A 15,368-nucleotide genomic window follows, 5' to 3' on the forward strand; every position below is an offset into this window, starting at 1 on the left:
GTAACCAAGGTAGGTCGGCAAAGCTTTTCTATGGAGCTCTCGAACCCTTTGATGCAGCTTCCATCCCCCTCACCCCAACAAAGGATGCCTTGTCCACCATTCAAGTAATTGTGGCATTAAGGATGTCTATGACCATTTGCTCCAGAAATAAGTCGATTCACATTCCGCATATGAAGTAGCTGACTCTTGCTACTGGAATAGTTGAGACTTTGGAAACCAAGGCTTAATTATAGTATTGAATTAGGCAACGAGCTGCATAACGGAGGTAACCCTCCCCAAATGCTCCCAACCTCCCATGTGAAGAAGAAATCTTACCATACGTTGTTGAATCAATTATCAGAAATTTTACCAGTTTGATAAGCTGTAACTTTTCTCGCCTAATTTATTTAAAACTTTATTATTACAATATATTATTGATAGCCCAAACCCCATCCCACCCTACCTGATCTTTCAAAATAAATAAATAAAAAAATTTTGTCAGCTAACGATAACTATAAAAAGGACATACACATGAGACATATTTGAGTTGGGCATTTGAAGGTTACCAACATGTTATCCAACATCAAATAATTATACTTTTTCCAAATATGAAATAATAATTTTTGGTAAGATAAAACTTGAGAATGCATTATTTTATTTGTCTTCCTAGCTTGAAATTTTTCTGACGTAGATATGATAGAAATATAGTAGAAATTGAATAAGGATAAGATTCAAACTGAAGCCATTGATATCAACATGTGGTGACTTCATCAACTAAGCCAATTGGCATATTCATCCCCTAACTTGAAATTGTTTAGAATCCCACATCCCTCTCCACAGCACTTTTTCGTGCACTTAGCACGTTAGATGATAGAGCGAGTAACTACACAAATAATAACATCTTCATGAACCATATAATCTTGGCTTTATTTCAACTGGCACCTATATCCAAAGATCTAATGCATTATGCTAAGGCAATGCACAATAATTAGCCTTCCTATTTTTGTCATCCTTTTAGATACTATTCTTCCTGTTCTTGTACGAAGGAGCTTTGATGGTGCATATGCCTGTTAACAAAATTTGCAATAAAAGGCAAACGAGCCTCGTTTCAGTTGGTTGACACCCCTCTATTAAGGGATTTGCCCGTGGATAGATTCACAGTTCATATCTACCATATTGTTCAAAAATTTGCTACCAGAGTCTTCTTTCCTTTGTTCTGAAAACTAACACTTTTCTTAAGACTCGCCAAACACAAGTTATCCTTCTTTCCCTCCTTTTTTTTTAACTTCCTTTGAAGGCATGTATTCTCCTACCTCTAGCCAGAGGTGTTATCTGAGCATGATAGGTTGAAGAGGTTAATCAACCAACCTTATCGGTGAATACTCAACCCTGATATTGAAACCTCCTCAGCAAACTAACCTAGCTTAGGCTTCAAAATCTTCAATTGGGTAGCTCAAATTATATCATGCCCTTCATTGTTCAAGATTCAATACATTGTTATTCAGTTTGCATTTAGATTGAGCAGCAAATAGTTTGTTGCAAAGCTTAGCTTTGAACGGATCAAATTGGATTTACAATTCCAGAAATTCGTTGTATGAGAAGGCCAGGTTGATTTTTTTTTCTGCCCAAAATATGGTCATTGTTGAGCCTGATTTATGTTTCCCACTCTACCTTGAAACCTCAATAAACTTCAATGACTGGCTGTTCTTTTGCTTGTTTTGTGAGCATGCAAGCTTCCTTTTTTTGCCTTTTTTGGGTACATATGAGGAAGGAGAGCATAAAAAGAAAAGAAAAGAAGGCTTAGGGACGGAAGACAAACAACCACCATTTGCCTCAACCTGAAGAAGATAACCAAGCTCTGGTGGTATAGGAGAGGAACATGTAAACTTTTCTTTACCATAACTGTTAAGTGCTAACCTTGAAAAACTTCAGACCAAAAACCACATCATTTTGTGCATGGATTCATCGTGAAATTATATAAATCACTCTGAGATCACGGTACTTCTCATTTTTTTATGATGACATACGATGTCATTCTCCATTTGTGATTAACCACTTATATGAACCTTGCAACTATGCATGATATCATCATTACCATCAAATATAATTATAAACATAGGTTTGTTGTTCAGTCACTATAAGGAACTACTTGGCTATTGACAATTAAGCGGTAATTGTCAAATACAAGGGGAGTCTTACAAGCACCTATTGTGGGGTTGTCTGATGCTTGCCTATACATCAAAGCAGGCATCACTACCAACATTGATTCCATTGTCATTTAGTGTTGTTACCACTAGAAAGTTCAGATAAATGAACAATTGAAATTTCACCAGCCTGCAATAAATTTGGAAGGATTTTCCAAAAATCTCATTAGGTCCTAAGAGAAATGATTTAACATAGAAAGTGATTCAGGCAAACCATGGGTACAGCAGAAAACAGACAAGATAACAGCCATACCCAATCTCAAAGCATTTGGTCCTCTGCAAAGAAAATGCAAGTGAAATTGTATCCAGTAATGCTTTATGATTTCCTCATTAAATTGTTTTATGACCTGACATTTTGTTTACAAACTTCAATGATTATTTTTTTTTACTCACAAGCAACTTAAATCACTCCTGTATCCTCTAGGATTTTATCTTTATTTAAGGTTGTTGGTGAGCTTGAGAGGCAAGCCCTGCAGACCAAGCAACCCTCATGAGCTGAATTCCAAGGATCAACACCCACCATGATACCAATCCTCGGATGCTCTCCACCATCCATGCCGGTGCACCAACCTCGCCAGCCAATTTCAGTCCCCTCATCAGTTGCAGCACCCTGTAAGCCTCGTACACTATTGGGGTCACCAACCACACAGGTGATTTCCAGTGCCATGTCAACATCTCAGCCAGCATCTGGATGGATAGAAGTAGAAGGTAGGGCCCAAGTAACACAAGGAATGAGATGAATGGAAGTTGTGGCTGGAGAGAGCCTTTGAGCGAGGCAAATAGCATCAGCAAAGGAAGAACAAAGCCTAAGAGACTCGCCCCCAAGTTCCACAGCTGATAAGTAAAAGGAACTTGGCTTTTCTGTGCAACAGCCATTCCCTTGGGGCGTCCACAAGCGTCAGCCATGAGTAGAAACAAGGTTGCACCCAGGTTGAAAACACAGTCAAGTCCCACAAGCGATAGAAGGCCAGCGATGTTGGGACCGACGAACACAGAAGACAGAGGCAACCATAAGGTGGGCACCATGCCAGTGACTAGAAGAACCGAAGGACCCAAAAGCCACATTGGCCATTTAAGAGTCTGTTGCAGCAAAGATGGCTGATTTTTCATCTCTATGACATCTTCTTCACTTTGAAGAATTGGAAATTCTGGTGCATCTTCTGCATCAATGGGTTCGATGATATTGTTACCTTTGATGATGCTATCACCAGCTGTGGAAGCATATGGAGGAGAAGCTTCCCATGGAAACAATTTGCTGCAAAGCAAAGGCAGATTCTTAAGACGAGTCTGGGGGAAGGCAGACCTGTGAAGCAGTGTGGGAACTCTCCATGATCCTGGATTATGAAGCTGGCTTCTGAGAATCACCTGCTGCTTTATAACTGGAACCGACCAACTTAAAGAGGCCATTGTCTTGTTAATGTTTTATAGATTCCACAAGAAGCGAGCAGGTTCTATGTTCCTCGTCCAGTGGCAAATTCGAGATGGAGATTCAACATCCTGTCAAGCATGAGTACAGTTGTGTTTGTTATTTTGATGTCAAGCAAAAAAGGAAGATAAGCCAAAGTGGGAATGTCAGAATATGTCTATGCAGTCTTAAATCAGTCCACTATTCACTTCTCATGAATCCTGCAAAGTCTAATTATAGGGTGTCTGCAAAGGTTCTTTAACTTACTAAATATTCCTTTTTTTTTTATTGGTACAAACTGACTAGTATTCTTTAAAACACGAAGACAGCACGTTTGGGAAAAACGAAAAAGCATGCAAACATGCTATTTGATCAATGCAGTGGACACATACCAAATTTAGAGGAGCCACCCATTTGGCCAGGTCTGTGAACCAACAAGCCCTTTCTGTTATCTGGTAAATGTTATTAAGGGCCAAGGCCAAATTGCGGGCATATATATGTTCATTAAAAAAATTAATATTTTTAAATGCATCGCTCATATTCTCACAAGGCCATGCTGCCACGATATAAAGAAAACCCTCAGAGCTCTGTTATCAATCAATAAGGTAATGACACCACTACCCAAAGCCAACCAGCTCCATGGCTTCCTGTTCACAACTTTAGCAATTTGCAGAAACAAATGCCTGCAAAACCGTACAAAGAAACTGACTTATGATCTATCACTGTTGTTACTTCACGCCATCTTAGATTCTCAAATGCATGCATCTTTGATAACTTTGCTGATGTGTAGTTCAGTAAAGATTGATCACACCAGTTGTTTCTGTTTCATCAATAGACTTTCTTGATGAATAGAAAATATAATTATCGATCTAGTTAATATAATAACAGATCTTGTGCTGGTCTATTTTCAGTGTTGTATATTTGCAATGTTGGCTTGGAAATTTATCAAAAATTTCAGTGGTTCAGGTTTTCATCTTCAAATCATACTAAACAAATTTGGTGCTGTTTGTTTTCATCAAATTATGTTTTACCTAATTCCTTGTTATGTTTCATGGTCATTATGTCCACAATAACTCTAGTTCAATTCAGTGAGATAAGCAAGTATTTTAGCATTCTAAAATTATTCAATATTTCCACAGAATACACTACCATATAATTGAAGCTTCCATCCTATCATGCTTTATTAATAACTGAACATCTGAATTGAACATCCACATCATTAAACATGACCCATAATATCTAAAATGTCCAAACACCAAAGACTAAGTGCATAAGAGAGCCAGTCATGAATCATGCAACCAGAAAACAGGCAATTTCAATTGCATACAAAGCCTTGCAGCCAATGGTCTAGAAACATCCAAACCAGTTGAATTTTGGTTTATGTATGTTGTAAAAGATGTAAATCATGATTAATGATATTTGTTCTCAGATTAAATGGCCAAAATATATTTCAAAACATTAGCTTTATTGGTATTGCCCATTTTGTGACCCCTTGATGCATGGACAAATGATATCAAAAACTAACTATTTTTTTGTCTCTAGGTATTTTTGATGTTGTAGAACCTGACTAGGAACATGGATTCTCAATCTATGATGCTCATTATTGATTTTGCATTGGTAGGATTAAAGTTTCAATTCTACTATACATGTCTGCACATGTATTTGGATGCATATACCACACATATAGATGTGTATGGATGAACCAAGTTGGTCTACTTTGGAAAAGTCTATTAAATTGTGCTCAACCATCCCACCTACACTCCAGACGAGTAAACTCTCCTACCTCTTTTCCTCATAGCTAAACCGCATATTACCATTGTTGCCTCCTTTCATATCCACTCTAGCAACTGTCCTACCCCTACCCACCAAAAACCACAGCTTTTACCTTGCTTCTTTCTACCTTCTCATGCTAACTCTAATAGTCTAATGCTAACTTCCTCTTTCTATATGACCTTCGAATTCATTTACCACCCTCCAACCCCGCTTGCAACGACGATCCTCCCTCCTAAGTAAGACCACTTTAAGCCTCCACTTTCCTATTTCCCTACCATCTCCACGTTGGTAAAGGTGATAGAAGGAGGTAGGTGAAGGTGGGGATAGAGAATGCCGCACAGGAGGGCACCGGAAAGGTGGGCAAGGAGGCCAAGGAGAAGGGGCATGACCAAAAGAAAAAGGATAGAGGACGAAAATAGTGATGATGGACAAAGGATGAAGAGGAGGGTCATATGTGGGAAACAATGAATGCTAGATGGTGTAAAAGGTTGAAAAGAGGCGCTAGAGAAGGAGATAGGAGGAGAATGACAATAATGTGATGGAAGGGGAATAGGTGAAGAGTATGAAACTTTGCAAGACAAAAAAGGTTTCGTACACCATCACCTTCTCCTAAATATGTTTCAACTATAAAAAAAATCAGTTTGCTAATAATTAGGAAGAGATTTGTCTTTTCTCTAGCTTGTGATCTACCTCTTGCTCTCTCACATATAAACACACATAAACGTACATGCATGCATGAATGTGTGTGTATAGCTTGTAATCTTGCCCTTCAAGAATAATAACCTAAGAAGGTTTGGGCTGTGACCTCCATTTTCCTATCTTCAAAAGAACTACTATAGAATCTCAAAATTATAAAATTTTCACATTTTAGCAGAAAATGCAAGTCCTCAAACATACAAAGCAAACTTCTCGCTAGCTATTAATCCTGAAATACAATCTAGGATAGCAAGGATGAGACCTAAATTTGTTTGAGTGAACAGTGTGTGACCTCAATCTCTTCCATGAGGACCTATGTGGATGCCTGCCATAAGCTCCTTGGATAAACCCTACATACAGCTGATGGTGAGGGGGTAGTAAAGGGAAAGAAAAAACTGATGTAATAAAAGAAGCTTCCAAAGCGAAACATTCCAAAAAAAATGGATGCCAAATTTCTTCTGAAAGGAAACTCCTGACATCACGATTCTTTCTGGAACTGAATTATCCAAAGATTTCAGTGTCAGAAAAATTTCTCTGCCCCGCTGGTAACTCCTGATCATTAGCTATATATGGATTATTTCAATGATAATCCATGTGGACATCAAAAAAGAACCTAAAAGAAGACAGCAAAGTGTTATTACTGCTTTTGTACCTTTTGTATCAGCATAGTAGCTTCCTTACTCTTAAGAATATGGAAAAAGTTTATTATTTTACCCAAAACACAACAGAAACTCAAGGGACCAACAGTGAGTACAACATAGCCAACATAATTGATGAAAAAACACATTTTGAAACATTTGTTATTACTACATATTTATTTTACCACATATGTTTTGATGGTTGGTCAAATTATACAACAATTGTCTGCTGGGATGTGAATGTAATCTTATTTATTGATGGGAGGAGGCATATATCTTTCCATCTTGTCATGTGCTTTGGCTCATGCAAGGAAAGAGAAAGTAACAAAGATGTTGAATTTACAGGCACGCTAATTTGTAGTGTCAGTCTGACATATGCAAGGCTCCTCATGTTGGTATGCATTTATCTGGGTGATACAGAATAGTATGAAAACCTTTCCAAGCACATAAATAATTGCTGAGGTGAAAATTCCGAAAATTCTTGTGCTCCATATGGTTGAAAAGAAAGGCAATATCGACAATGTGAAAACCACAATTTTAACTTTGCAAGGATGTTAGTTCTGCCAGAATTCCCATTTACAGAGATTGAAGACTGTACCTTCCAAACATTTCTGAGAAACCTTGGACTTATATTATCATATTGTGGTATTGAAATGAAAAGATTAAAACCATCAAATCAAAAATCAGGCTGAACAATTTATTACCAACGAGTCGAAGCTAAACATTTTATTACCAATGAGTAGAAGAAACAACGCATCAGCTTCAAGATGATTCCTATTAGCCTCCTAGATTTATAGGGTTAACTCACTCACTCAACTAGCATGTCAAGAATTATTCACCATAGATGCAAGTTTTTTACATTTGCGATATTATCAAAATTTGTTAAGATACAATCGATGTATCCGTCAAATATTTCCAACTCATCTTCTTGAACCACATCTTACACCTTTCTAAATCGATTACCGATAAAACTAGTTCCTTTGCATGATTCTTCATCAAAAAAAATTCTCCATATGCAACCTCTCCTCGAAGTCGCGTTTTGTGTTTAAATTGCACCAGGATTACGCTCGAGAGCTAAAAACCAACAGATACCAAAATTTATTATCTTGAGCTGCTCACAGTAACTGACGCAAAAAATGCCTCTTTCCTTCCAAAGATAAAGTCGAAATCCGAAACCGCCTTCTATACATATTTAACAACCGATAAATCCAAGAATAACAAAGATTGGCACAAAAAAAAAAAAAAAAAAACTGGAATTCGATTGACCGAATTGAGCAGAGAAGACATCATCGACAACTTCGTTCGGCAAATACTTGACACGAGATTGGATGAGGGGATAAAAAAGAAAAATCCAAAGATTACCTGAATCCTACGCACACGAATTCGCTCTTCTCTCTCAATGAAATCCTGGCGTGGAGAAGTGCGGACGAAACCTGGCAGCTCCTCGGATAGAGGATAGAAGAACGCCGAAAACTACCCCGGAGAGACACCAGGCGTCCGAGATGGCCATTCGCCCTCTTCCGCACCGTCCGCGTCTGCTGGATCCGACGGTCAGGTTTTTAATCAGGCGCGCGTTTGTGGTCCACAGGCCACGCGGCCCAGAAGGCCCAGTTCGCAGGCCCCGCAGCAAGAGGACCGGCTCCCAAAGTAAACAAAGAAAACCAGAAGCCTGACCCATGATCAGGCGGCAATCCTTAACCCTTTAACGCATTTAATTTATTTCAACCTACCGTGAGCTAAATTACCTATTTAATAAAATAATTAAATTTAAATTTAAATTTTTAATTTATTTAATAAATAGATCGGATTTAAGTTGATAGATTTCAATCTATCATATATTTGACTCAATTGTACTATGTTCAGCTTGGCCCAATTGTCACGCCTATCCAGCTTTATATTTATGCAAAAGCAGCGGCAATGGCTCCGATTAAAATATTTTGAAGAAAACATTTTGACCCAAAACTAAAAGTGGAACATAAATCATTTACTAAGGGATAGGGTAACATGATGTGGTGCTTGAGATCCCTCTTGAAAAAAACCCAGTTGGGTTACATTTGAGGAGACACAGATAACTTGCAAGCTGAATATAGTTAAATATGATCCGCAAGGTTGACTAGATAGTAACATGAGTAACTAATTAATTATTATTGATAGAATAATTTCAAATTTAGTAACATGTTTTTATATAAATACAATTTTAGCACCTTATAACTAAGGTAGAGAATTAAATAGATTAGTCACAATTTTAGGCTGATCTCATATCATGCTTGCCCAATCTGAATTTTAGACAGATAGATCCCAACTAGGTGGGCCAAGTTATTAAATCAAAAATGATTAAATTAATAAACAGCTTGTCACACTGTAAAATTTTATTCAAAAAAACTAGTTGAAAAGTGTTATTTGTATTTTATTATTCTATATAAGTATCAAAAATCTATTTGGTGTATAGCTAATGTGGGATAAATATATGTCTGCATAGATCCTCACATACTCTCTTTCTGTTTAAACCCTAGCATCTTTATTAAGCTAAAGATTCAGATCCATTCAAATCAGTTTATAAGTATCATAAATTCGATTACAAATATCATGATGGGTTTGTGGTCAGCTCTAATAAACCCATATTGTAATGTCCCCTATCCATATGGGTTATAGGATGGATTATTTTTTTTTGCTAGGCCTGGCGATTCATACCTGACGAGTAAGGATATACCCAATAAAATCAAAAAACAGAATATCTTGGAGCGCCCGAGGCAGCTCCCCATCTCCAATCCATAAGGTACTACCAAGATGGCTGGCCACGTAGGAGGCTGCCTAATCTACGACCCCATTAGTTTTACGGAAAATATGCTTGAACTAAAAGGCCCTCCATTCCTCGTCATGGCCCAGATGTCTCGAAATAGAGGGTGGTCGTCATCGGCACTGCTCGGACCCCCTAGATCCAGCTGATAATCGTGGCCACGTCACGCTTCAAGATGACTACGTAGGCTCGTAACCCTCGTCGAGCATGTCGAAGGCTTGCCCAAACGGCCCTTAACTCTGCACCAGGAACCGAGACATCGAATAGCTGACAGCCATCTGTTGCCACTATCCTGATGTTCGAGTCCCTGATAACAAACCCCGCACCTCCCCGCGTACCTCCGTCCACGACAAACCCATCAAAATTGACCTTGAGGAAACTCGGAGGTAGGGGCTCCTAAGTGATGAAAACCATACGGGGAACTGTTTGAGCAGGATGGGAACCCTATATATCCTGAACTGTCAAAGGCCCTCTGAGGATGGAATATGACTGATTTTTGCCACCTGCGCCCGAGTGCTCTCCACCACGAGTCTCAACGGCATGCTATACTTACTAAAAGTTCGAACATTTCTTGCCAGCCCGATATGGTAAGTTGTGCGAGCCTTATATATCCCTTTTGATACTTCTCGTAACAATCTTGCACCTTACCTAAAAAAACTAGCCAAACAATATTAATTAGATTTGTTGCCCAATATAAATACCCAAAATCTATCTAGTGCATAGTATCCTCACTTAAACAATCTAAGATCGCCTCCGAAAAAACTAGTTGAAAAGTGTTATTTAAATTTTTTAGTTTTGTATAACGATCCAAACTAAAAATTCTAGTTATAAGTTGTTATTTGAATTTTTTTTAATTTTGTATAAGTATCCAAAATTTATCTAATATATAACTAATATATAACTAAATACATGCTCACATGAATCCTCATATGTCTGTACATAGCAAACGACACTAGCTAGGTGAGCTCTCTAAATTATATTCATTATTTCTTATAGCCAATAGGTTGCTGACCAAGGTCCTGCAGTTGCTATATTTGTTGGATTCTCTTGGGCTCTATATCATCTTAATATTTAATTTTATTTTTTTGTTTAATGCAAGAGGGAGGTGGTTCTTTGGATGGTCACAGGGGGAACTTGCCCTGTAATTGGTTCCCTAAATCCAAGGCGGACTTTTAATGTTTTGGTATTTTCCCTTCCCAGCCCCTCCCCCTTGTGGACTAATAAATAAAGGGGGCAAACGGAGGTTCTGGCTTCCTCCAGAAGACAGCTGTATCCTCGACAGTCTTTCGAGAAAAAGAAGGCGCCTTAGGTATCTTTTGACCCCTTCTTCGGGGAGCCATTGTTCCCCGAGGACAGCCATTGGAAGCGTCTTAAAGGGGTCGCAAGCTCGCCAAGATTCTTGGTGTGCAGAACAGCGGGTGGCTAGCCGAAGAATATATCCTTGTTCCATGTAAAGTTCGAGGAAAATTTTCCAAGCCATCAAAACTAGTTCTTGTGGCTACCCACAAATCAAAGAATTCTGAGTTCTCTTCAAATCGACGAGAATTATAAAAGGTTGTTTTTCTTAATATAAATCCACAGATATGCATAGAGCTTGAAATGACACCCACAACTCATTTTCTGGTCCCTCTAAAGCTCCATTTTCTTCCTGTTCATCCACTTTGCTAGGATTGCTGAAATCTAATAAACTTAATTGTTATGTCGTGCGATGCGTCCTGACTTTTTTTTTTTTATCAGCGCTATAGATTGCCCCTTTATCGCGTCTCTTGTTATTCTTTACTTCAACAAGTTCTACAACCCGGTCTCTGGGTGGTGGCGATCCTCAGTTTTTTATTTTATTTCCGGCATAAGGAAAGCAGAACAGAAGCACTAGGGAAGCACAAGGATGCAAACAAATGGAAGCCATCATACATCTCAGCAAGACAGAGATCAAAATATCATTAAGATAGGAAAAACAGGGCAAGGATCCGTGTAGATAAGCAACGAGATTTAAGTATATTTCTCTGTGGTATGTTTACAAGACCATTTTAGAGATCTTTCTCCCGGAGTAACTAATAAGAAGATGCAAAAGAAAACGGGCTAGGACTAACAAAATCTATGCTTTATTTTCGCCATTTCTCCTCGTAACTCGAATGTAGCAAAAGATGACGGCAAGGACGGCAGTTACAAAGCCTCCAAGTATCACATCTCCTCCTATCGATCCTTCAAACAATCCGCTCTTCCTCATTTGCTGCGGCTCCGGTCCGCCGGCAATTCCTGATGCTCCAATGTTCGTGGGAGCACTTGAAGAGGGTGGGGCTGCAATGGTTGGAATGGAGGGAAGAGGCCTGGCCATTGCTAGCGTGACAAGAGCTTGAGCCCCAACCAGCAATAACAGGAGGAAGCGAACCATATCGGAGACTTCAGGACTCGAGAGATGAGTTGTAGAGTTCAGTAGAACTCATGGAAGCTTTATATAAGCCAAAGAGGATGGCAACGTGAGTAGCTGAAAAACAAAACAAATGTTCTATGGTCAGTTGTTTTGATCAAACAAGGCACGGACCATAGTCTAGTGGTTGGAACATTTGTCCCATTTTTCTTGGGATTGGTATCATATCATTAATATTATAGTCTTTATTTTTTAGGCTTCATCGATTTCTGAGAAAATTTGTCTTCGTTATAATATTTTTTTTTACAAAAACTGGCACATGAATATATATAACATTTAAAAAATGATTTATGAATATTTAGTTGTCTATAAAAACAATTTGACACATTTTACAATTTTATTTATTTCAGATAAAATTATATATAATATTTTTATATATAAAAAAATTATCTCATCTTATTTTAAAACTTAATGATATTTTGTTTTCAATTTTCAGTAACAGAAATTTAATTTTTTTATATTATATATATATATATATATTTTTTTTTTTTTTTCCTGAGTACCAAATAGGTTTTTAATAGAAGAGAGATGTAGGGCTCGTTTGGTTCGCAGGAAAAGGAGGGGGGAAAGTGTAGTCAACGGGAAAGTAATGAAATGCCTCTTGTTTGGCTGGAGTTTTCAAAGGAGAGAGATGGGAAAGTTACTTTCCCATGGAAATATGATTCCCACATTTCGGGCTCGTTTGGTTCGCGGGAAGTATTTTCCCTCCTAGGAATATGATTCCTGGGAATCAGATTCCTAGGAAGAGGATACCTAGGAAAGTACTTTTGGCATGTTTGGTTAACCATGGGAAAGTGACAAATTTCCAAAGTGCTTATGTTTGGTTGACCATCCACTTTCCTAGGAAAGTTATGTATAATTCCTATTATGCCCTTAATAAAAATTAGGTCTTTAATGCCTCTTTAATGCTTCTTTAATGCTGAAGGGTCTTTTTGGGAAAAAATAAAAAAGGAGTGATTCCCACCTCATGGGAAAGTAACTTTCCCATGTTTCTCATGGGAAAGACTTTCCCATGAAATGTGGGAATCATATTCCCATGGGAATACAACTTTCCCATCTCTCTCCTTTGAAAACTCCAACCAAACAAGAGGCATTTCATTACTTTCCCGTTGACCACACTTTCTCCCCTCCTTTTCCTGCGAACCAAACGAGCCCTTCATGGGAAAGTAACTTTCCCATGTTTCATGGGAAAGTTACTTTCCCATGAGGTGGGAATTACTCCTTTTTTATTTTTTCCCAAAAAGACCCTTCAGCATTAAAGAAGCATTAAAGAGGCATTAAAGATCTAATTTTTATTAAGGGCATAATAGGAATTATACATAACTTTCCCAGGAAAGTGGATGGTCAACCAAACATAAGCACTTTGGAAATTTGTCACTTTTCCATGGTTAACCAAACATGCCAAAAGTACTTTCCTAGGTATCCTCTTCCTAGGAATCTAATTCCCAGAAATCATATTCCTAGAAGGAAAAATACTTCCCGCGAACCAAACGAGCCCGTAGCTTTTAGGGGAGCAATGGTTCAGGGGAGGGGTGGTTGGTTCATGCCGCGTTCGGTTTCTTTATTAATAGATTCATAGCACAGGCTGTAGCTACAAGAAAACTAAAAACCATCGGTAGGGCACAGAGATTTTTTTTCCAGAAGACCAGCTGGATTCATTTGCTAAGTTCAACGAGTCCAAGTGTCCGACAGAGACCGTTGGGCAGCCGCAGAAATGGGTTGGCAAAATTGTCATTAAATCTCGAGGAGGATACCAGAACAGCTGTGGGAGATTTTGTTGGAATTTAGAATACGCGCTTCTGTGAACTATTAGGATCTGAGATAAGTTATTCGATTTGGCTGGTTATGTGGCCTTTATACGGCTTGATGCATATTACGTGGGATTGGAAATAATTTGGAGTGTTGTTATGTGCTCCCGAGATTTCGTGCCGGCAAAGCTAATCAATTAATGCCGGCCCTTTATTCGAAAATGGGCGGAGGACGATCTCCGTTGATAAATTCTGTTTGTAAATCGGTGCCATCCATGATCCATTCCACTTAGCTTCTGCCTCATAAGTGCTTGTACAGCAGAATATTCAGTTCTAAAATAATTACAAAAGTGATCATGCAATAACCATGGCTATAATAAAGCTAGCATATCAATACCCATATTTATTTTATTTAAAAAATATAAATACAAACATTAGTTGATTATAAAAATTTATATTTATATTTATTTTAAACGGATATAGATACAAATTAGATATCAAAAATATAAGTATAAATATAGATTTAAATTAGATAATTAAATTTTATGAGCATAAAATTAAAAATATTACTAAGTGGATGATAATTCAAGTTAATAGCTTATTAATATAGTTATTTATTTTTCTTAAAAGTTCATGAGCGCTATATAAAATTAAATAGAACTACAAATGGAATCAGATATTTGGGAACGGATCAGATAGTTGTCTATCCATATCTATATCTATTTTTTTTCATAGATACGAATATGGATACAGATATTAGTCGGATGCTCAAATTTCTATTCATATCTGGATAAATTCGGATTCGAAAATGGTTCCAGACGGATATTATCTAATCCACTTTTACTGGTAAACCAAGTCAATTGGATTTTTTTGTCCTCCCACTAGCAAGAAACAACAAGCATGTGTTTTAACTTTTTGACAAAAAAACCAATAAAAGAACATTGTAGCAAAACACAATAGTATCCATTTTTTATCTCAAATTTGCTACATATGGATGTGCCCACACACATTCAACTTGGATTTTGTTTTAGCAACTGATATCACTTAGAGATCTGTTTTCTAGATCTAGATACAAATAAAATTTTGATGTAATATATTGTCCGTTTATAAGAAGAGAACAATATGGGCATATCATAAAAATAGTGATTGTTTTTATAGAAAATAATGGTGACTGTATTTCATTTAATTTCTACTAGAAACTTTATCAAAGTAATATCCATATTATTTTTTGGCACTACCTCTCTCGAGCTTCATAACCAATTTATTTTTTTTTTAAATACTAAATAATTCTTTTCAAGCAATTATAAAAAATGTTTCCTTATTAAGTTCATATGTCAATAATAAATATCAATTAAATCTCTCTCTCTCTCTCTCTCTCTCTCTCTCTCTATATATATATATATATATATAGATCAAATATAAATAAATAATATAAGAAGAACAAAAAATTTGGGCCAGAGTGGTAAGTCTCTAATCTCTAAGTCTTGAGCTTGGCTTGCTTACTAATTAGGCTTATTTTTCAAGCCCTCCCAAGCCTTAAACCTTTGGACCAAACCATCCAAAAGACTTTAGCCTCAAGCGAGCCTCCTAGCATATGAACAGCTCTAATCATAACATAATGTAATAGAACTAACTATTTTCTTTTTTCACAATTCAAACCATTAAAAAGTACTACAACCTAGTTTGTAGCAAAATATGAA

General features: G+C 37.4%; 1 protein-coding gene across 3 annotated transcripts; it reads right to left on the minus strand.

Moving 5' to 3' along the window:
- Positions 1–2,471: 2,471 nt before the first annotated feature.
- Positions 2,472–8,246, minus strand: LOC103705128 (cytochrome P450 family protein). Of its 3 annotated transcripts, none has more exons than XM_088718646.2 (3): positions 8,058–8,246; positions 3,981–4,271; positions 2,472–3,680 (listed from the first exon to the last, which is right to left on the minus strand). In XM_088718646.2, the coding sequence occupies exon 3, from the start codon at positions 3,588–3,590 to the stop codon at positions 2,622–2,624; it is 969 nt and encodes a 322-aa protein (XP_088574772.1). In that variant the 5' UTR covers positions 3,591–3,680; positions 3,981–4,271; positions 8,058–8,246; the 3' UTR covers positions 2,472–2,621. The 3 variants fall into 3 exon arrangements, with proteins under 3 accessions (XP_088574772.1, XP_088574773.1, XP_008786969.2); XM_088718647.2 differs by lacking the exon at positions 3,981–4,271 and adding an exon at positions 6,350–6,670; XM_008788747.5 differs by lacking the exon at positions 3,981–4,271.
- Between the last annotated feature and the right edge of the window lie 7,122 nt (positions 8,247–15,368).

This window comes from Phoenix dactylifera, chromosome 3 (genome assembly GCF_051530095.1).
Source record: "Phoenix dactylifera cultivar Ajwa chromosome 3, Ajwa_hap1_PhDact_Kaust_v1.1, whole genome shotgun sequence".
Lineage (NCBI taxonomy): Eukaryota > Viridiplantae > Streptophyta > Magnoliopsida > Arecales > Arecaceae > Phoenix > Phoenix dactylifera.

Coding starts and splice junctions, on each gene's coding strand:
- LOC103705128 (XM_008788747.5), bottom strand. CDS start 3,590: ATGGCCTCTTTAAGTTGGTCGGTTCCAGTTATAAAGCAGCAGGTGATT.